At 33.7% G+C, this 17,394-nt stretch overlaps 2 protein-coding genes across 4 annotated transcripts; both read right to left on the reverse strand.

Annotated features, from left to right (window-relative positions):
* Positions 1–4,685: 4,685 nt before the first annotated feature.
* LOC130628974 (ras-GEF domain-containing family member 1B-like) lies at positions 4,686–13,227 on the reverse strand. Of its 3 annotated transcripts, none has more exons than XM_057442045.1 (6): positions 13,117–13,227; positions 9,213–9,322; positions 7,469–7,552; positions 7,324–7,371; positions 7,007–7,066; positions 4,686–6,478 (listed from the first exon to the last, which is right to left on the reverse strand). In XM_057442045.1, exons 2-6 carry the CDS (start codon positions 9,303–9,305, stop codon positions 5,219–5,221), a joined length of 1,545 nt encoding a protein of 514 aa, XP_057298028.1. In that variant the 5' UTR covers positions 9,306–9,322; positions 13,117–13,227; the 3' UTR covers positions 4,686–5,218. The 3 variants fall into 3 exon arrangements, with proteins under 3 accessions (XP_057298028.1, XP_057298027.1, XP_057298029.1); XM_057442044.1 differs by lacking the exon at positions 13,117–13,227 and adding an exon at positions 10,762–11,037; XM_057442046.1 differs by lacking the exon at positions 13,117–13,227 and adding an exon at positions 9,704–9,848.
* Positions 13,228–13,617: 390 nt separating this feature from the next.
* LOC130628972 (uncharacterized) lies at positions 13,618–17,367 on the reverse strand. The gene is made up of 2 exons (XM_057442042.1): positions 17,051–17,367; positions 13,618–16,785 (listed from the first exon to the last, which is right to left on the reverse strand). Exons 1-2 carry the CDS (start codon positions 17,121–17,123, stop codon positions 14,774–14,776), a joined length of 2,085 nt encoding a protein of 694 aa, XP_057298025.1. The 5' UTR covers positions 17,124–17,367; the 3' UTR covers positions 13,618–14,773.
* Between the last annotated feature and the right edge of the window lie 27 nt (positions 17,368–17,394).

Consider the following 17,394-nt stretch of genomic DNA (forward strand, 5'->3'; position numbering starts at 1 on the left):
AAATATAAATAAAATTGAATAATTCATCGCATTATTATTGGCAGTAAAAAAACTTATAGAAACAAAGCTTCAGTTTGTTATACGAATCCTAAAAAATGGTCGTATATTTCGTCAAAAAACTAGCTACCTTACGATGCCTAGGCGTATTTTGATATACAACCGTCCAGAAAACTAGCTATCGATGCCTAAAAACAAGCACATTTTGTTATAAAACCCTCAAAAAACTTTATGAAAAACTTTATGAAGCCTAAAAATGATCGAATATTACGCTGTAACAGAGAAAGAAATATTTATTTTTCTACTTATTTCTTCTTCTTTGCACAACAAAATTTTTTTTGTTGATGTTCTAAAAGACACAAGACTAGTTGTCGATATTCTAAAAGATATATAAGAGTAGCAGATGTTTGCACTATTTACATTCCGCTACTGTTGATCTCACGAATTCAACCAAATATAATCAATAATCCCTTGTCAGTATATGTTGATGAAGACATAAATGTAAGTATAATAATATAAAAATATATGTTATATATAAATAGTGTTAAGTAGATAAAAATGTTTGTTTTGCAAACCAACAGCAACGTTAATATGAATTAAAAATCTGTTTGTACTTCTGAGTGAACCGCCACACTGTCGTTGAAATAACATTGTGTGTTCGTCCAAATACGCTTATTAGACGTAGATGATGAAGAAGAAGAATTTAAAGAAGAGGAGTTTGAAGAAGAAGAACAATTTGAAGAAGAAGAAAAAGAAAAAGAAAAGCAATTTGAAAAGAAAGAAAGATAACAATTTGAAGAAGAAGAAGAATTTGAAGAAGAAGAAGAAGAAGAAGAAGAAGAAGAAGAAAAAGAAGAAGAAAAAGAAAAAAAGAAAAAAGGAAGAAAAAAAGAAAGAAAAAGTGAAAGAGAGAAAGAAGGAGAAGGAGAATGAAAAGGTGAAAAAGGGAGATCTTACCAAGAAATCCATTTGCTCATACTTCCCAATGTTTTTCTATGCTTTCTTTATTTGTGCTAATTCAAACATGCTTTTTTAAAAAATTATAATGTCAAATATGTCAAAATAGTTGTCTGTTATACATAAATAATAAATAAATAAATAAAAAAAATGGGTGTTAAATTCCAGCCTACATGTATCACCAACAAAAATGAAATCGAGAAGCTCTTAGAAGGTTGTTCCGACTGATTTTACTTTCAATATAAAACAATGACGCGATTTAAAAACTTTTCTTCGGAGTGGATAGAGGTCTGCGAAAACCAACATGTGCGCGCTCTCAAATTACATAAATATAAAAACAACTAGTTCATCTTCTCGCTTTTTTTCTAATAAAATTTTCGCACGAAGCATTTAAGGAATAAATAGAATTATGAATAATTCAACATGGGTTATCAAGCTTTGTTTGAAAACTACGATAAGACCGTTTTAATATTAAATATAAGCACACAAATGATGATAGGCCATTTTGAAAAAATTATCACGTAGGAAAAAACGTATTTGTTCAATTTTTTGTTGTTGGAAATTCCAGCTCCTCGTTCAATATCGTAGCCATATAGTTTTTTTCCGTATCTTCATGTTTGATAAATATTACGTTCTGCATTTTATCAGGGACTCTTAAAGTCAGGTGACCTTTATATGCGGTATTTTTTTTGTGATCAATCCACACAGTCCTCTTAGCAGACAAAAGAAAGATAATGTAGTCTCTTTTAAAATCCTTCTTTTCTTCTTTTATAAGAATCGTACTTTTCTATTCCAGCCTTCTAATTCTTAGAGAATCGACATGTAGAGCCTTCAGTAATTCATAAATTAATTTTTAAAAATCGTTGAAATAATATTCTAATCAAAGCGAAGATGCTATGACATGTACATGTGGTTCAACGAATGTAAAAAATTTATTAATCAACATTAAATAAAAACCAATGTATAGCACAACAAGGAAGTGAATATTTTTACACTATTCAAATTTGTCAAAAAAATTTTTCTGGCTGTCTGATGTTTGAGCCTCATGATTCTTATAAAAAGAATTCTTATAAATAAGGTTTGTATTTTGCAGAATAGGCGTAATAAGGGAATTAACCTCCTGTCTGGGTTCCCTGAGAACTAGGCCAAACTGATATTAATTATAAAAAAAAATTGGTGTCAGGAAGGTACGTTGCAGCATTAGTGACCTCCAACTTTGTCCACAGGTCTCTTTTTTTCGCTGTCCGAGACTTTCAGACAGAGAAAAAGAGCCATGTGGACGAGGCTGAAGGTAACCAATGCTCCAACATAGCTTGTAGGAATGAAAAAGTTACCGTGTATTGAAAAAAATCTTTTAATGAAATTACAGGACAGTTATGAGCAAACTTGGGAAAAAGAGAGTCCTACAGTTGGATTATCACACCTCCAAACAATCCTACATGTTATAGAAAGAGTATGGAGCTGCAAATGTGAAATGTCTAGGTATTTTTCTCTGCCACCAATCGCGACTCAAGCTTTGAGAAGCTGGTTGTTTGCCGACTAAAAAATGGGGTCTTTTGAAAATTGGACTTTCCTTTAAAATACTTAATTAACGAATTTAGATTACTAGAAATGCGCATTTAATCATGTGATGTTTCGTCCAACTGACTCGTTTTTTTCACTAAATCCTCTGTTGACATAATTTACACGTTAAACATAATATAAAATATATAATATAAAAATATAATATAAATAGTGTATGTTATTAATTTTTTATAACCTTTCAAAAATGTCTTTTCACGAAGACTTTTTTTCATTAATTATATACGCACTTGGACAAAATGTTGAACTATGTCATTCTTGTACATACAACATTTTTTTCTCTATATGCGCCATGAACAGCACCAAACTACACTCCCTTTAGCACCCCTTTTGCTTACGTTTTCCTTGTGCCCCTTTAAATAAAGAATTTGAAATAAGCCTCTAGAGGCATCAAAATAAATGCATTTTTATTTTAAAAGGTTCTGCGTGTGTGAGTTTTCTCTTTTCCTCTTTATTTAGGGTGACGTCGTTGTCGTTAGCATCACCACTGAATCGATTAACACTCCCCCACACCCCCACACCCTCCCCCACCCTATTCTTGACATCCCTTTAAGATAAAGTCTTATTCAAGCTTTGAAGTAGTCCAAGTCACAGTATTGTAAAAGATTTCTAAACATAAAAGTCAACATCCCGTTTCGTAAATCCTAAAATTTTAATTTAGATTGATCAACTTTTCAAATAGATCATATCGCGATACACAGCAGCTCTGTGTGTTGCTTTGTCATTAAAGAAACGCAACCTTCATCCCACAAAAGAAAAAAAAACGTACCTTAGCATTACTATGGTTTTTAATTCTTTCTCAGCGAGAATATTGAAGCTGTGACATCCAGACTGTTTTTATCTTTTAATAAAAATATTTGACATAACTGCTATAAATTTTCCTGGTGCTAAATTCAGGACAGCGCGAATGTTCTTCATCGTTGATGATTTACTATGATTTGGGTATTTAATCTGTCGTAAACATGAAATAAAGGGGAGGGAGAAAAGTACAATATCTAAATTGCTATCATGCAATAGTTTTTATTGCATTATGTTAACGAGAGCTTTCCAAAAAGATTTAAGAAGCTAGTTTAAGGCGTATATTTATTCTTCAAAAAACACACTCCTGACAAGAGCAACAGACGTGTGGAATATATTTCCAATGTAAACCTTTGAAGTTATTTGTAATTTAAAAAATAAATTGTAGTACTTCAAACTGTGATAAATATTTAGTTTCATAGAACTTTTTTTCAAAATTATATATTCAATCCTCATAATGGTTGAGTCATCGTAATAACAGGGTGAATTAAAAAATAGTTTTTTTGATGGTATCCCCAAATCAAATTTTTATTTTGCTTTTTAAAGCTAACGAAAGAATTATATTGTAGTGACATATTAACAGATAGTCTGGAGCTTCCAAAATATAAGAAACTTCCAGTACTGGATTTTTTAGGCTTTAAAATATAAAGTAACCAATGAAGGTAACTTTTTATGAAGTATCTTTTCATGAACTCTTTGTACGTACGCAAAAAGAGACACCTTCAGTACTAAAAGTGCTAAAAAAATAAGAAACTGCCATCACTAGAGCCTTTAACTGGGTTTGTACAGATCACTCATTAACTTTAAAATGCAATCTCTCCTTTCGTGTACGCCATTAAATATGAAAATCTCATTTCGTAGGCCTTCCCAGAAGTAAAAAAAGAGATTTTTAATTTGTGATTTTTGAACATTTTTTATAAAAACATAAACCTTTTTTCCTGCTTTTAACACGAACTAATGACAAGGCGGGGGTTCGAAATAACGCTGCGGGGCAGAATATGGGTATTGCTAATATACAGAAAGAAAAAAGATGCAAACACCTGCACCCTTGATTCTACACGCATTTTTTTTATTATCATGTTTAACTTTGGATCCAGGACAAAATCTGAAATGCTCTCACATCAGAATGGATAAAAATATAACCCCACGAAAGTATGTTTATTGGATTTATTAAGCTAACCAAACAGGATGTCATTTTTGTGTCGTAAAAGTCCAATTTTACTTGTGATGTGGCAAAAAAGATCCGTAACAAAAAAATTTCAAGTAATGTTAACTGGCTAGATTTCCATTTTGTGAAATAAAACGCGGATGTTGTCTCGTGTTTTAAATATGACCTTGTATAAGGTGCGGTATAGGTGTGTTATCCAACGCGATTGACGCGGGTTATTCCACGCGACTGACGCGGGTTAATTAACACGAGCTTTACATTTTAAGTTATATAATTTAAAAAATACAATATATACAAGATAAATAATAAGATTAAAAATGTATTTTATTACCAGTGTATAATTTAATTTTTTTGTTGAATATAGTTACCATGGCAGCGTATTTATAGTCATTTACAATCAACGAGGCGTAAAGTAACTGATTTCTTTGAAAAGCGCAACAAATAAATAAATAAATAAATGTATAAGTTATGATAGCTGCAGACTCTGCAAACCACTAAACAGTTTTGAAGAAAAAAATTGTTCTGCATTTAAGAAACATCGAGTCAATATCGAGGAATATCGACTTAGATTCAAGTAAATATAGAAGATTTTAATATCAATTCAGCTGGCACCCATCAGTTGTATTACTGACTTGTAACAAGCATCAAGCAATACCGAATCAATATCGGTCACCATCGAAGAATATCAAATATCGCGTAATTTAGCAAACGGTAGAGTTACCTGTTACCGATTTTAATCCGCACAGATTTATAACGAGCTCTTTCGAAGTTCGTTTCAGGAGGTTCAACCTCGAACGAAGATTTGTAGATACCTTCGTCATTACACACTGGTGTGTTTTTCAAGTAGTCCATGATTGCTTCGTTCTTTGAATACTCGCACTTTTTATTCTTCAGAAAGATAACATCTTTAATTTGCTCGGAAAGCTGCCAAAATTTTTCGAAGTTTATAAGGTCGTTAGGAAGTCGGTCTTTTATACCTTCATTAAGAAAATAGATGTCCTTCACCAATATTGAAAACACTGGTATGACGTAATCTTTGTCTCGATTCTTCAGCCGTTCATTCAAAGTGTCCCTGTATCGACGAAAATTACTTTCTGGCGACATTTCCTGTTCGAGTTTTCTAAACAGACTTTGATTGGCTTTTAGCCATGTTCTGCGCATGCGCGCTACAGCGTTCATATTTAAGCCGACGATGATGGCCATAAGAGAGTTAAAATTAGCTTTTTTAAAACAACACTTACCCACTTCGATAAAAAAGTTCACGAGTTTTACACGATCTTTCTTTATCGGGCACATGGAAATTTCAGTTGCGATGAGATAACTCAAGCGGTTAAACCATGCTACGTAAAGTTCAAGACAAGAAATCGTCGCCGTCGACGTCAAATCTAACTGACTACACGTCATATCTTGCGCAATAAATTTCTCCACAAACTGTTCGGCGCCGATTTGCGATAACTTTTCAAGTTCTAATATCGTTAAATTTTCCGCAAATTCGACAGGGTCACGACATACATCAGAGAGTTGTTTATCTTCCTCGTCACACTGGATGTGAAATTCTTTCGATACTTCAACGTATGTTAATAATTCCTGAAATTTTTGTACTAAAAATTTTGTAATCATATTGACTGACGACGTAAGTGCAGGTTTCGCATTTGTGCAAATTTTGCTGCATCTGCCGAACTCTTTCATCATGTTCTTACATTTAAAATCAAATGGGAAATTTTCGCTCCACTCTACTAAGAGTAACATGAAGTTTTTCGCAATCTCTTTTCTGTGTTCACTATCCTCTTCGATCGATTTTTCAACTACATCTGCCACTTTCTGAAGAACTTGGACAGGGGGCATGAAAAGACGTACACATAAGAGAAATGTAAAAATATAGTTAGGTTCTGGATAATAGTCATGCGTTGGAACTAACAAAGATATAAGATCTTGTGGCTTTCCACTGACGACTTTTCCGTTGTGGTAGTTTAACGTCTAAATGAAGTTAAAGCACAGAATAGATGAAAAAATTAATAACCTCGTCCCAAGGGCCCTTCTACGCCTATTATAATTTGATTTGCAGTCCCGTAAGAATATAATACGCTTAGAAGAGCCTTGGAGACGAGGTTGAACTAGATACTACATTGATATGCACTCTTGTAGAAATTATTCATCGCCAGACCTCTCATTAGCGCCGCACCAAATTAAAAAAATGTTTAAATAGAACTACTTTTCATAGTTTCTCACATGCACATAATCGTCTATTTAGACAATGTGAGGGACATGGATACGGAGCAAGGTCCTAAGTAAAATGAGGTAGACATTTTGTGAAAACTTTATTAATACCTATTCGTATAAGTCTAGCCTTTTTTTCTGAGAACCTCAATCCCAGAGCATTTTGCCTTTTTGATTAATTTTATACCGACGAAATTGTTAATCGCACTCCGCGATAACGGCTCAGACGCCAAGACACCACGGGGACAAGGATGTTCTTCTGATAAAAGGTTGATAAATTTTACATACCTTGTCATGTGTGGTAAGAGTAAAGTTAGCTTGTGGTGGAACGTCCACTATATTCCCCTTCTAAACAAACAAGTTAGCAAAGGTAACTCTTCCGCTATCTGGGTGCATCACTAACATATTGCGCACGTAGTGTAGTGGATTCGTCTGCGGCTCCCAGTTTAGGGGACCTTGGATCGAATAATATTCACTGCCAGGCATTATGTTAGTGATTCGCGAAATATGTCTACTTCAATTTAAGTTAGCCTTGCATTTGTTAAATAAACATGAAAAAAATTTGAGCTAAAAAAAGGGGGATTTACAGGTAGGATATAATGTACCTTTTCTCTTCGCTTTCTTGGTCGAAATAATGTCCCAAATATGGTAGCCTGTGGAAAAAAAATTTCAAATAGTTATCGTTTACACTTTAATGAAGCACTTTAGTGAAACACTTTAGTGAAACATTTTAAAAGTGTAACCACTTACTTTGCTTTTAATGGCTTCTTTGAAACCGAAAGTAGATTGTTGATTTGGCTGCGCATGCGCCTGATTGACAGCATGGCTGATGTTCTATGAAGAATAAAAGGTGACAGAGTATACAATCTATACAACGGCACAAATATCACAACACGTTTCAAAAAATATACTACACTTTTAATAAGAAAATGGATATATAACAGTTAGAAGTTAATAAGTGCAATTCATATTCAGAGCTTTTCAACTTTTACAATGGGAAAAAAGCCCTAAGAACAAGGTTGGTTTATGTCCACAAAAATGTTCTATTAATATTTTAAAATTTTGCGCAGTATATGATTATAAGGGCGCAAGAAGGGAAAAATATACAACCTCTCCGAAAGCTCTTTAACTTTTAAAGTCCGGAAATAAAATTTATGAAGTCTGCCATTAAAAATCTGAACTTATTTATTGTGTTTCTGAAGCATTGGCTGTTGCGCGTATGAACTCTCGCACGATCATTGCCCTTAAATGATAACGAACTCCTTCTAACAATTTGTTATAGGACGCCCTGGAAACGAGGTTGTATTTATCCTCCCAATTGAAAAACTCAAGATCAGAAGTGCCCTGGTGACGAAGTTATAACCTTTTTTTCACGAAAAATCTTATGATTAAAATTCCTCTGGTAACAAAATGGATATCACTCTCTCTCATAACAAATCTAATTTCCCAACCTGTCCTGAGAACAAAGTTACATATATGTCACACATGTGAACAATTGTAAAAAAATGACGTCGAAATTTGTCAGCGTTTAAAAAAACACATAAAACTAAAATGGCTAATAAAAAACCGAACTATTTATGGAACGATCATATTAATTGCATTTCATTAGTAGTTTGTTATCCATTAATTATATATGTACCACAAAATGACTGAAGGAGCGTTTACTACTAAATTAGCACCTTTTTTGGAAGCAGAGATACTTATCACTGACTCTGCTGAGCAACAGCCCCCACCCTACCCTCATTAACTCACATAGGGAATGTTGTAACGTTATAATTGGACAGAAAACGAATTATGACGTCTCGATTTGACGGTTTTTATATTATTTATCGGTTTTTATTCGTCGAGTCAATGTCACCTTAGATCCTGAATCGACATTTTTCAAAAAACGCAAGACTTTTTTAAAAATAACTATGCTACTTTTATACACGTGTTTACATTGGAAAAGTAATTTACTTTAAATGTTATAGTAATCTCGATGGACTACGACATTCCAATGTGCTTTTCCTTAGCTCCAGGCCTTTTTAACTCTGCCAACTGCATGCACAGGCTTTTACAGGCTGCAATATGGCCTGTTACACCCAGAGATAAAGAAAGGTGACATCTGGGACAGTTGGTGCCGACTGTCCCAAATTATGTGTCTGTAATAGCCCCTATTGTACACCAATCAAAGACGATATAGCCAGGAACAGTTCATTGGTTATGAAATGTTTTTAAGAAATTTTGTTTATAAAGACTAGTTTCTGATAAAGAAATAAGAAAATCAAGTTGCAAAAAACAGACTTGTTGCCATTCTCGTCCCCAGAGCTCTTTGAGATTAAAACTTCGAAAGTTTGTAGAGTTGCCATTTAAAAAAATCAAAAACCGTTTTTACACATGTCTCCCATCAATTGGACGAACATGAAATAGGTTTGTCGTTTGCTTATCAAAATAACACTCATAATTAAAATGAACCTAAAAAGGTTGCTGTAAAGTATAGCTCTAAGTTACTTACTCTAGGGAGGGTGGAGCTCCCTCTTGGTGCTACCTCGACACGAGGCGAAGATCGGACGACATAACCAGAGAAACTGTCTGTGTATGTATTCATATAGTAATCGAGTCAAACTAAAAAAGAGAGAAATAAATACGAAATTAATTGCTGAGAGCTGTAAAAACCAGGGCTCGGTTAACTTTGCAATCTGTGATTTTAAAAGCAAAAAAACTTTTGTAGATATCCCTTATCGTTCATCGTTTTGTTCTTCACAGCTTGTAAAAATAATAGGACTTTTGATGGAGAAGATTGTTCAAAAACAATAAAAGCTGAATTATTTACGAGTTGTACACTGTAGGTTTTTAAATAGGTAGCTATTTACTTTCAAGCAAAGCTGTTCTCGCTCAACAACAAACATCAATTCGAACTGAGCACGTGTCTCATCACAAATCAGTTTGTAAAATTAAAATGGTGCACAAAAAAATATGTAAATAAAAAAAATAAAGTTTAAGTACCGTGAATTATTTTTTGTTTTGCAAGTAAAACTTATTCTTCAACCCAACACAGCGGAGAAAGCGCTTTGTCTTGCAATGTTTAGAACTTTACAATTATGTCACTGCATATTTGAGTAAAGATGACGTAATATTTTATTTATCGTCTTTCGTAACAAAATGGAGTGAAATGAAAATAAAGAGGCGAAGAGAGATTATTTTTGTGTTTACATCAGCTGTTAGATAAAAGCAAGCGTCAAAATTTAAAATTTATGATATACGCCATCAAGACATACATATTTTTGTATGCTCCTTATGTGTCCCATATCCCCCAAAAGTTAAATGCATACCAAAAATACGTTCGTATACTTATATACTCGATGAACGCTTATATCCCCCTACACACCAATTACACTCATATCTACATATATACCGTATTTTAATGGTCTAGTTAACACACCCCATCATACACTTCATTAATGCACTGTATTTTGATGATGTAATGGACTACAACTACTCACATAAATTCTTACTTATAGAAGCCTTTTAACGGCATGAGTAAAATTACATTTCGCAACATCTTGTGAACGATTCACCTGTCAGGACGTAAAACATGTTTTATGTTGACGAATGTGCTGCCCTAGTTAAACAAGTTAGACATATATTTGTTTTAATTCTGTTTTCATGTTTGGTCTGGGTATCTCATTTTACAACTTGTACGAACAGAAATGATCGACCAGATGCAGGGCACCAGCCAGGGAGATGAACCCGGATTACAGTGACTTCCTTTGTGATTAAATACGTGATACAGATGAGAAATAATAAACCAGATTCTGTTTTAATGTATTTTTTCTTGTCCTCTATACTCTATACCGTTTAACAAGACAATCGACTTTTCAGTAACTAATTAAAAACGCTTGCAAATGGAACAGCAATGTAGAAAGGTTTTAGACTAGGCCTCATGCTGTCTTATATAAAAATATTTGAAACTTTGTGAAGTTCATACCCCGCTCATGCCTTGAAATGCGACTAGTTATAAAATGAAAGTAATAATAAAAATGATAGTAATAATAATAAAAAACCTTCCGCCCAGTTGATAATTATAGAAGTTCTTCTTCGCGTGTTTTTCTCCGCTAGTAGCTTTGTGTAACATAAATCACTTCAGAAATAAAAGTTAACATAACTGCCAACCAATCTAGTTTTCGTAATCATAAAAATAGCTCTCTTTATTAAATAGATGGTTGTTAATCAGAGCAAATCAAAAGAACTACAATGAAGTCATTATATCTCCATAGAATACAAAGCTCTTCATTTGCTTATCTTGGACAAGAAAAGAGGAAATCAGGAAAAGCTATCAACGAATTAACATTTTTGTATACACTGAGAAAAAATTTATTTTGATATTTCACAAGTGATAAGATTTGCTGTTTCTACACGAATTCAACCCCAGACCCCCACATTTTTATTTCATAATTAAGAATTATGAATCCCAGTAGTAGGTCTCAGTACGAGATTTGTAAAATAAAATAAATCCTGAAGCTAAAACTAAACGAATATAAGAAATATTAGACAACATAACTTTTGTTAAGTAAGAATCGCACTTTTTGGTTTGAGCCTTGGAGATTTTTGGAGAATCAACATTTTGAGCCTTTGATAACTTTTAAAATGCGATTTTTAAATAATTGTTGAAATAATGGACTAATATGTTATTTAAAACTATAGCATGGCTGACTTAGCGAGGCAAAGTCTAAGTACGCATCGCCATTTTTTTTTTTGAAAGAGATGTTATGTAATAGATATTCAGATTATACAAATTTCACCAAAAAAAATGGTCTCATTTAACTTTAATATCTATATTATAATACCCGTATAAGTCTATCTGTCTGTCTGTCACGCAAAATGGTAGCTTAGCTGCGTAAGTAGCGAGGTGCACGCAATGCGGTATAAAAAGGACGGGCGAACCCTTGGATTTTCCACGGGCTAACGACTATTTCAAAAATTAAGCCTTCATTGTTCTTTTAAAAATATTCGTATAAAAAAATGTGTAAAAATTTTGCATCAAACAGTTAAATCTGACAGACATACTAATGTTGACACGTGACACCTGTACAAAATACGATTATTGGATCATAATAAAGAAATAAAAAAAAATTAAGGAGATTAGAACTAACCCTTCACACGTCAAACATGAAATAAAATAACCATCAGTCTGGCATTATAATGGTTAACGTTATATCGGTTACTTTCAGAGAATTAGAACGCTACCACAGACAGTAAATTCCTCCATGCAAATACAATACTACTGTCTATGGTTAACTCCATGTGTCAGCTTTTATTTTAAAAGAAATAGTTGATTTCAATTTTTTCTTCCCATACCATCTACCCCCCCCCCCCCCCCTCTATTTTAATCCCAATTTTTTAATTTAGTGAAATGAGTATTTAACTAATTTTAATACTTTTTCTCTCTTAGCTTTTAGAAAACAATCAACTTAGCTTTATAATTTTTGGGTAAGCCCCTTCCCCCCTTGGGTAAACCCCCCCCCCCACCGTTTACAAAATCATTAGTGAAGAGAAGAGTGATATAACTGCCAAGTAAACCTCCTCCTCAGGTCTCATTCATGTCTTTACTGGTTATGACTGGAAACCTGTTCTTCATTTTTGGCAAAATATGATACTTGTGGCATTATAAAAAGGTGTGTACTTCCAACCTCGTTCCCAGCGCCTGTTGTTTCTTGTCTCAGATCGGAGGCTAACCGTCCCGATATAAAAAACAGACAACACGCATTTGTTACACGTTTTTATATGAGGCAAGTTTAAAAGTAACTGATTAGAAAATACTAAGAAACATTTTCTTGTTGCAAATATAAACTTTTTAAATAACAAACGTTTTTCACACATGCCCCCCCCCCATCAATCAATGTCATTTGAATTCACATTCCTGTTAAAACAGGAAATTGAGCGAATATCGAGTAGTTTATCCTGACGGAGTCTTCCTAAAAATTGACAATTTCAACGGAAGGGACATCATTTCGGATGATGAATAAAAGGCGAAAAAGATAAAATTTGTTCTTTTCTTGTACATATGTTGATGAAAGTCTCTTTGTTGCATTAAAATCATGTTTCAAAGTAAAAACTGTTACTAGTTCGCAGTTTGCTTTTTTTTTTCTAACAAAGGTTTATCTCACAAAAGAAAGGATGAAATAATTTAAAATTCAAGAAAAAAAACAACGAGTCAACCTAAAGCACGCATTTTTTTAAACTGAGAGTGTTAATATTTATATGATTAAAATGAAAAATATTTTCATTACAAAATATTAAAGAATTCCATAACTGTTTTTTTTAACATAAACAACACAAACAAAGTTATGTGCACTAAGACAGGTGGTTTGTTTATGATTGTGAGTTCTTAAAACAACAACTACAAAAAGTTTTCTTACCGCAAGGTTTAAAAAAACAACTGCCACTATGGAAATCAATTCTCTTCTTTTGAACGCAATTACACGACCGTTGATTTCGTAAAAACCGATTGTAATAAACCGTAATTAAGAATCAATTATGGAAAAATTGAGGGCCATTATATATCTGCTCTCTCCTACGCATTGCCACTTAAATTTGGTTAAAAATCTGCAATTTAGTTATTATTACGAAGGAGTTTTAATTTAAAAGGGAAATGTTATATATGCTTTTCCGATATGTGGATATTTCTTTATTCCCATATGACATTATATGCATATCCCAGAATCCCCAGCTGTTTTGGAGGAAAATGCTAGCAACATATCGGTTTTTGGAACGCGATCGTTTTTTAATTAGTTGAGACGACTAAAAAAAATCAAAGGACCCGGGTGAGAGGTAGGTTGGTATCTGAAATCTTGGCGGGAAATTGTGTCTTCTTTGTTTCATGTTCAACGTGAACAGTTGAATAAAAAAATACGGAGCTTGCCAAGATAATTTTTTATAATTTCTTTATAAAACTTAGATAATATTATAATGTAATTTAACTGAAGTAGCAATCAAACGCAAAGAGAATGTAAAACATATTTATATTTAGTGACCGCCATTAAATGCAAAAACAGAAGTTGATACTATTGTTATGTGACCAGTGAACTGAAAAAGAAAGGCAGGATGTAAGATGGTAGAACAGAAAGATCAATAATGTCTTTGTTGTTCTTCTTTTTTTTCAGTACGTGAAAAAACAATAATCAAGCCACATCTTCAGTGGCTTTAAAATCTCCCAAAACACAACTGTATGGGTATTTCCAACTTTTTATGGCACAGAAAACAAAAGTTTACATAACCTAATACTTTTAGTTTCCAGAAACTTATATCTTAACTTTGTGCAACAGTTAGTTCGAAAAATTAGGAATTTAGCCTTCAAAAGTCTCTTAATGTACTCTTATCTAACTGTATATATTAAATGACATTTTATATAAGAACACTGAACTATAAAAAAAAATCAATTTTTTACAGTTTGGCCACTATTTTTTCCATAAAAGTACTGTGATTGAAACTGTTGATGTCAACACATGGTTTGATATCAACTTCGTTCCCAGCACATTTTACCTTCATGATAATCTTGATGGCGACAGTAAGATTATAGAACACTTGTGCTAGGGGTAAATCACCAACATTACAATAGCATATTCGCCATGTGTTTTTTTTCTTCAAATTTTTGTTGAAACAGCGTTTCAATTCATGACTGCACCACCAGTATTTCTAGCAGTGGCAAATTGTAACTCACGGAAAAGAACTGTATATATTTTTTCTTTTGTTAGTTAGCAACAAATTATCGGCGACTACATATTACCATCTGTGTAAAAATATGAATATCTTGCCATCAAGTAACATTTTTATAAAAATCCAAGATGATAAATTTTACATCTACAAAATATGGTATTGCAAAAATCATTTACGTTATCTCTCGCTGATTGTAATATACATACAAAAAGAATTTTTTTAAGACGCTGAAGTGATTTGTATTGATGACAGAAATTCCGTCCATCTATACATTGTCATTTTACTCAAAATAACTACACATCACACTTCAGAAGCGATTTTTTGCTTATCATCGCAAGAAAAAAAAAAATTTTTAAAAACTTAAAATTTCCCATCAATATCTTTAAAAATAATTTCTCCAATGCGATCATAACCTTCCTTGGAGGGGTGCACTTTATCCGCCCACATCCCATTCATATTCATACCGTCTTTTACACCCTGTCTCGTAAACTCATCTGCTAAATCACTTAATATCATATTATTTTCTTTAGAAGTGTAGACGAACAAACGAAGTTTTTGGTTGAGTTCATTCCAAGCCTCTTTAAATTCTTCTTTCGTCATCTTTTTAGTTCCGTTCACATTTACTGAGATATCAGGGATGGTGACCACAACAGATTTTACGCCCATCTTGTGGACACTTTCATGAAGCTTTTTTATCTCTGCGTATAAATCTAGGTTATCTGCGCAATCTTCCGATAACAGATCGTTAGTACCCGCTAAGAGAATAACAAGATCTAACGGCTTCTCTTCTTTAATCACATCGGGAAGACGGGTTTGCATTTTCTTTGATGCACATGCTCCTGGAATTCCAAAGTTTAAAACTTCGTACTCAGTCTTTTTGTTATTGTTTAACAACTCTTCTAATTTATTAGAAAACGGATTAAATGTTTTATTGTCGCCATAGAATCCCTTTGTTATAGAATCGCCAAAGCAAAGTATTTTTTTCTTGGGAATGATATCGACTTTGTCTACACGGGTGATTTCGTTGTTTGTATTTTTAATTTCCTTTGTTTTGTTTCGACGCTGAGTTTTGTTGTTGGGTTCAATAGCCGGATGCGTATCCATGCCAACAATTCCGACATTAGCATCACGAAGATCGGCGGGTGGTTCTTTGTTTGATTCGTTGCTAGGTAACATCGAAGGATCTATTTCCATGGTTTTATTTTCGATGTTACGATCATCGTTTGTATCGGGTGGTTGCGTGGGTGAATCGTGTATACCGTTTAAGATTTTGTATTTAGTAAGTTCTAATTCTTTGGCGCGTTGCTCGTTCGATTTTGCTCTTTGTTTATTCATGTCTTGTCTTTCTTTATTCTTCTCTTCTTCACTTTTGTCATCTTTCTCCGTCTTCGTCCCGTTGCTATGCGTCACTTTACGATGTGTTTTATTGTTGGTAATTAAACGACGTCGCGTCACCGTTAGACAGTTTATATTAGCCGCAGCGAGATCATCATCTTCTTCGCTACTAAACATATCAAAGATATCTCTTCGAGATGAAGTGCTAAAATGTTGAGTTTTACATCTCTTCATGTTTATTTCTTCCCCACTTGCGGAGCCTTCCTCTACATCTTCAGTTACAGGTGTTCCTTTATACGAATGCAATGACGTCACATCGCCATTCTCGTCTCTTAGACAACCACTACAGTTGTGTTCTGACGTCACATTGGTAAGGGCGTATGATTTATTTCCCATATCGAATTGAACGGTTTCATTTTGTTTACTTACAGTTCGAGTACCATTTGTGTCTTCAGCATCACTAACTGTTCCAAACTCTATCTTTGTCAGGTTTCCACTGAACTCAGAGATTGAATGGTGCTGATTTCGCCCTTTGATACTGTCATGTCTGTCACTGGTAGTATCCTCTTTAATTCCACCTGTTTCGAACGTCTGTATGTGTCGAGGTACTGTGTTATTGTTAGAGGAAGAAATAATAACATTCGAGGCGTTTATTGCTTTTAAAGATGTCAAAGTTGCATTATTCATAGTTGTTGCATTGTTTAGAGAATTTGTTTGTAGTGTTCTATTGCATAACGGAAACAGTGTTTTGTTGCATGATGGGAATGTTTCATTGCATGATGGGAGTAAGCATGACACTGAATTACTATTAAATTGATTCACTCTAGAGGTGTTAAAGTCTCTTGAGGTGTCCAGTGTTGTGTGTTCTATGTTGTTACTTGCTTCTCTAGAAGAATTGATTTGATTACTCCGATTGGACCCATCGTTAGCGAGTGATGAGGTGTTGCTAAGCACTGCGTCAGTCAATACAGTAACATTTTCTGATGTTTCGTTCTGTGTGGTGAAATTGTTGGGAGATGTAGCATTTGAAAGTTCGACTGAAAAATAAAACAACAGTCACTAATTCTCTTTAAAGTGCATTGCGAATGAGAAAATTCATGAAACTTTTTGCATTTTGCAAAATATCGTGAATCGACCCTAACCCTAACCCTAACGTTAACTAAAAGTTAACCTTTTAAAGGGTTTAGCAAATTAAATGTAATTCTTTTTTTGTCTCCGTAAACTTTCACGATTCGCGAAAGTTTCTACCCGTGAAAGTTTCTGTGTATAACGTTGATTCAGCATATAAATGACGTCACTTACCATCCCATGGTCTTGCATTGATGCAGCATATAAAGAAGAAGAGAGGAAGCCAACACAACCTCCGTGCACACATTTTAACCGAATACAAGCTGCCATGAGTTATTTGCCTCTTTTAACCAGCTTTCACACTGTTTTATTGGGTGAAATTTTGCAAGTTCTTTATACTCAATATGAGATTGCATGCTTGGGTAGTTACGACCGACCCGTAAACTTTCTCTGTTTCGGCATAGCATCTTTCGCATACCGTAAAGGTTTAATGTTTTGGTATAAGATACCGTAAACATTTTTTGTTTTCGTGTAAGATTTTAAACGGCTTTAATTTAATACACTTGGAGTTTATTTAT

This window comes from Hydractinia symbiolongicarpus, chromosome 15 (assembly GCF_029227915.1).
Source record: "Hydractinia symbiolongicarpus strain clone_291-10 chromosome 15, HSymV2.1, whole genome shotgun sequence".
In the NCBI taxonomy this organism is placed as follows: domain Eukaryota; kingdom Metazoa; phylum Cnidaria; class Hydrozoa; order Anthoathecata; family Hydractiniidae; genus Hydractinia; species Hydractinia symbiolongicarpus.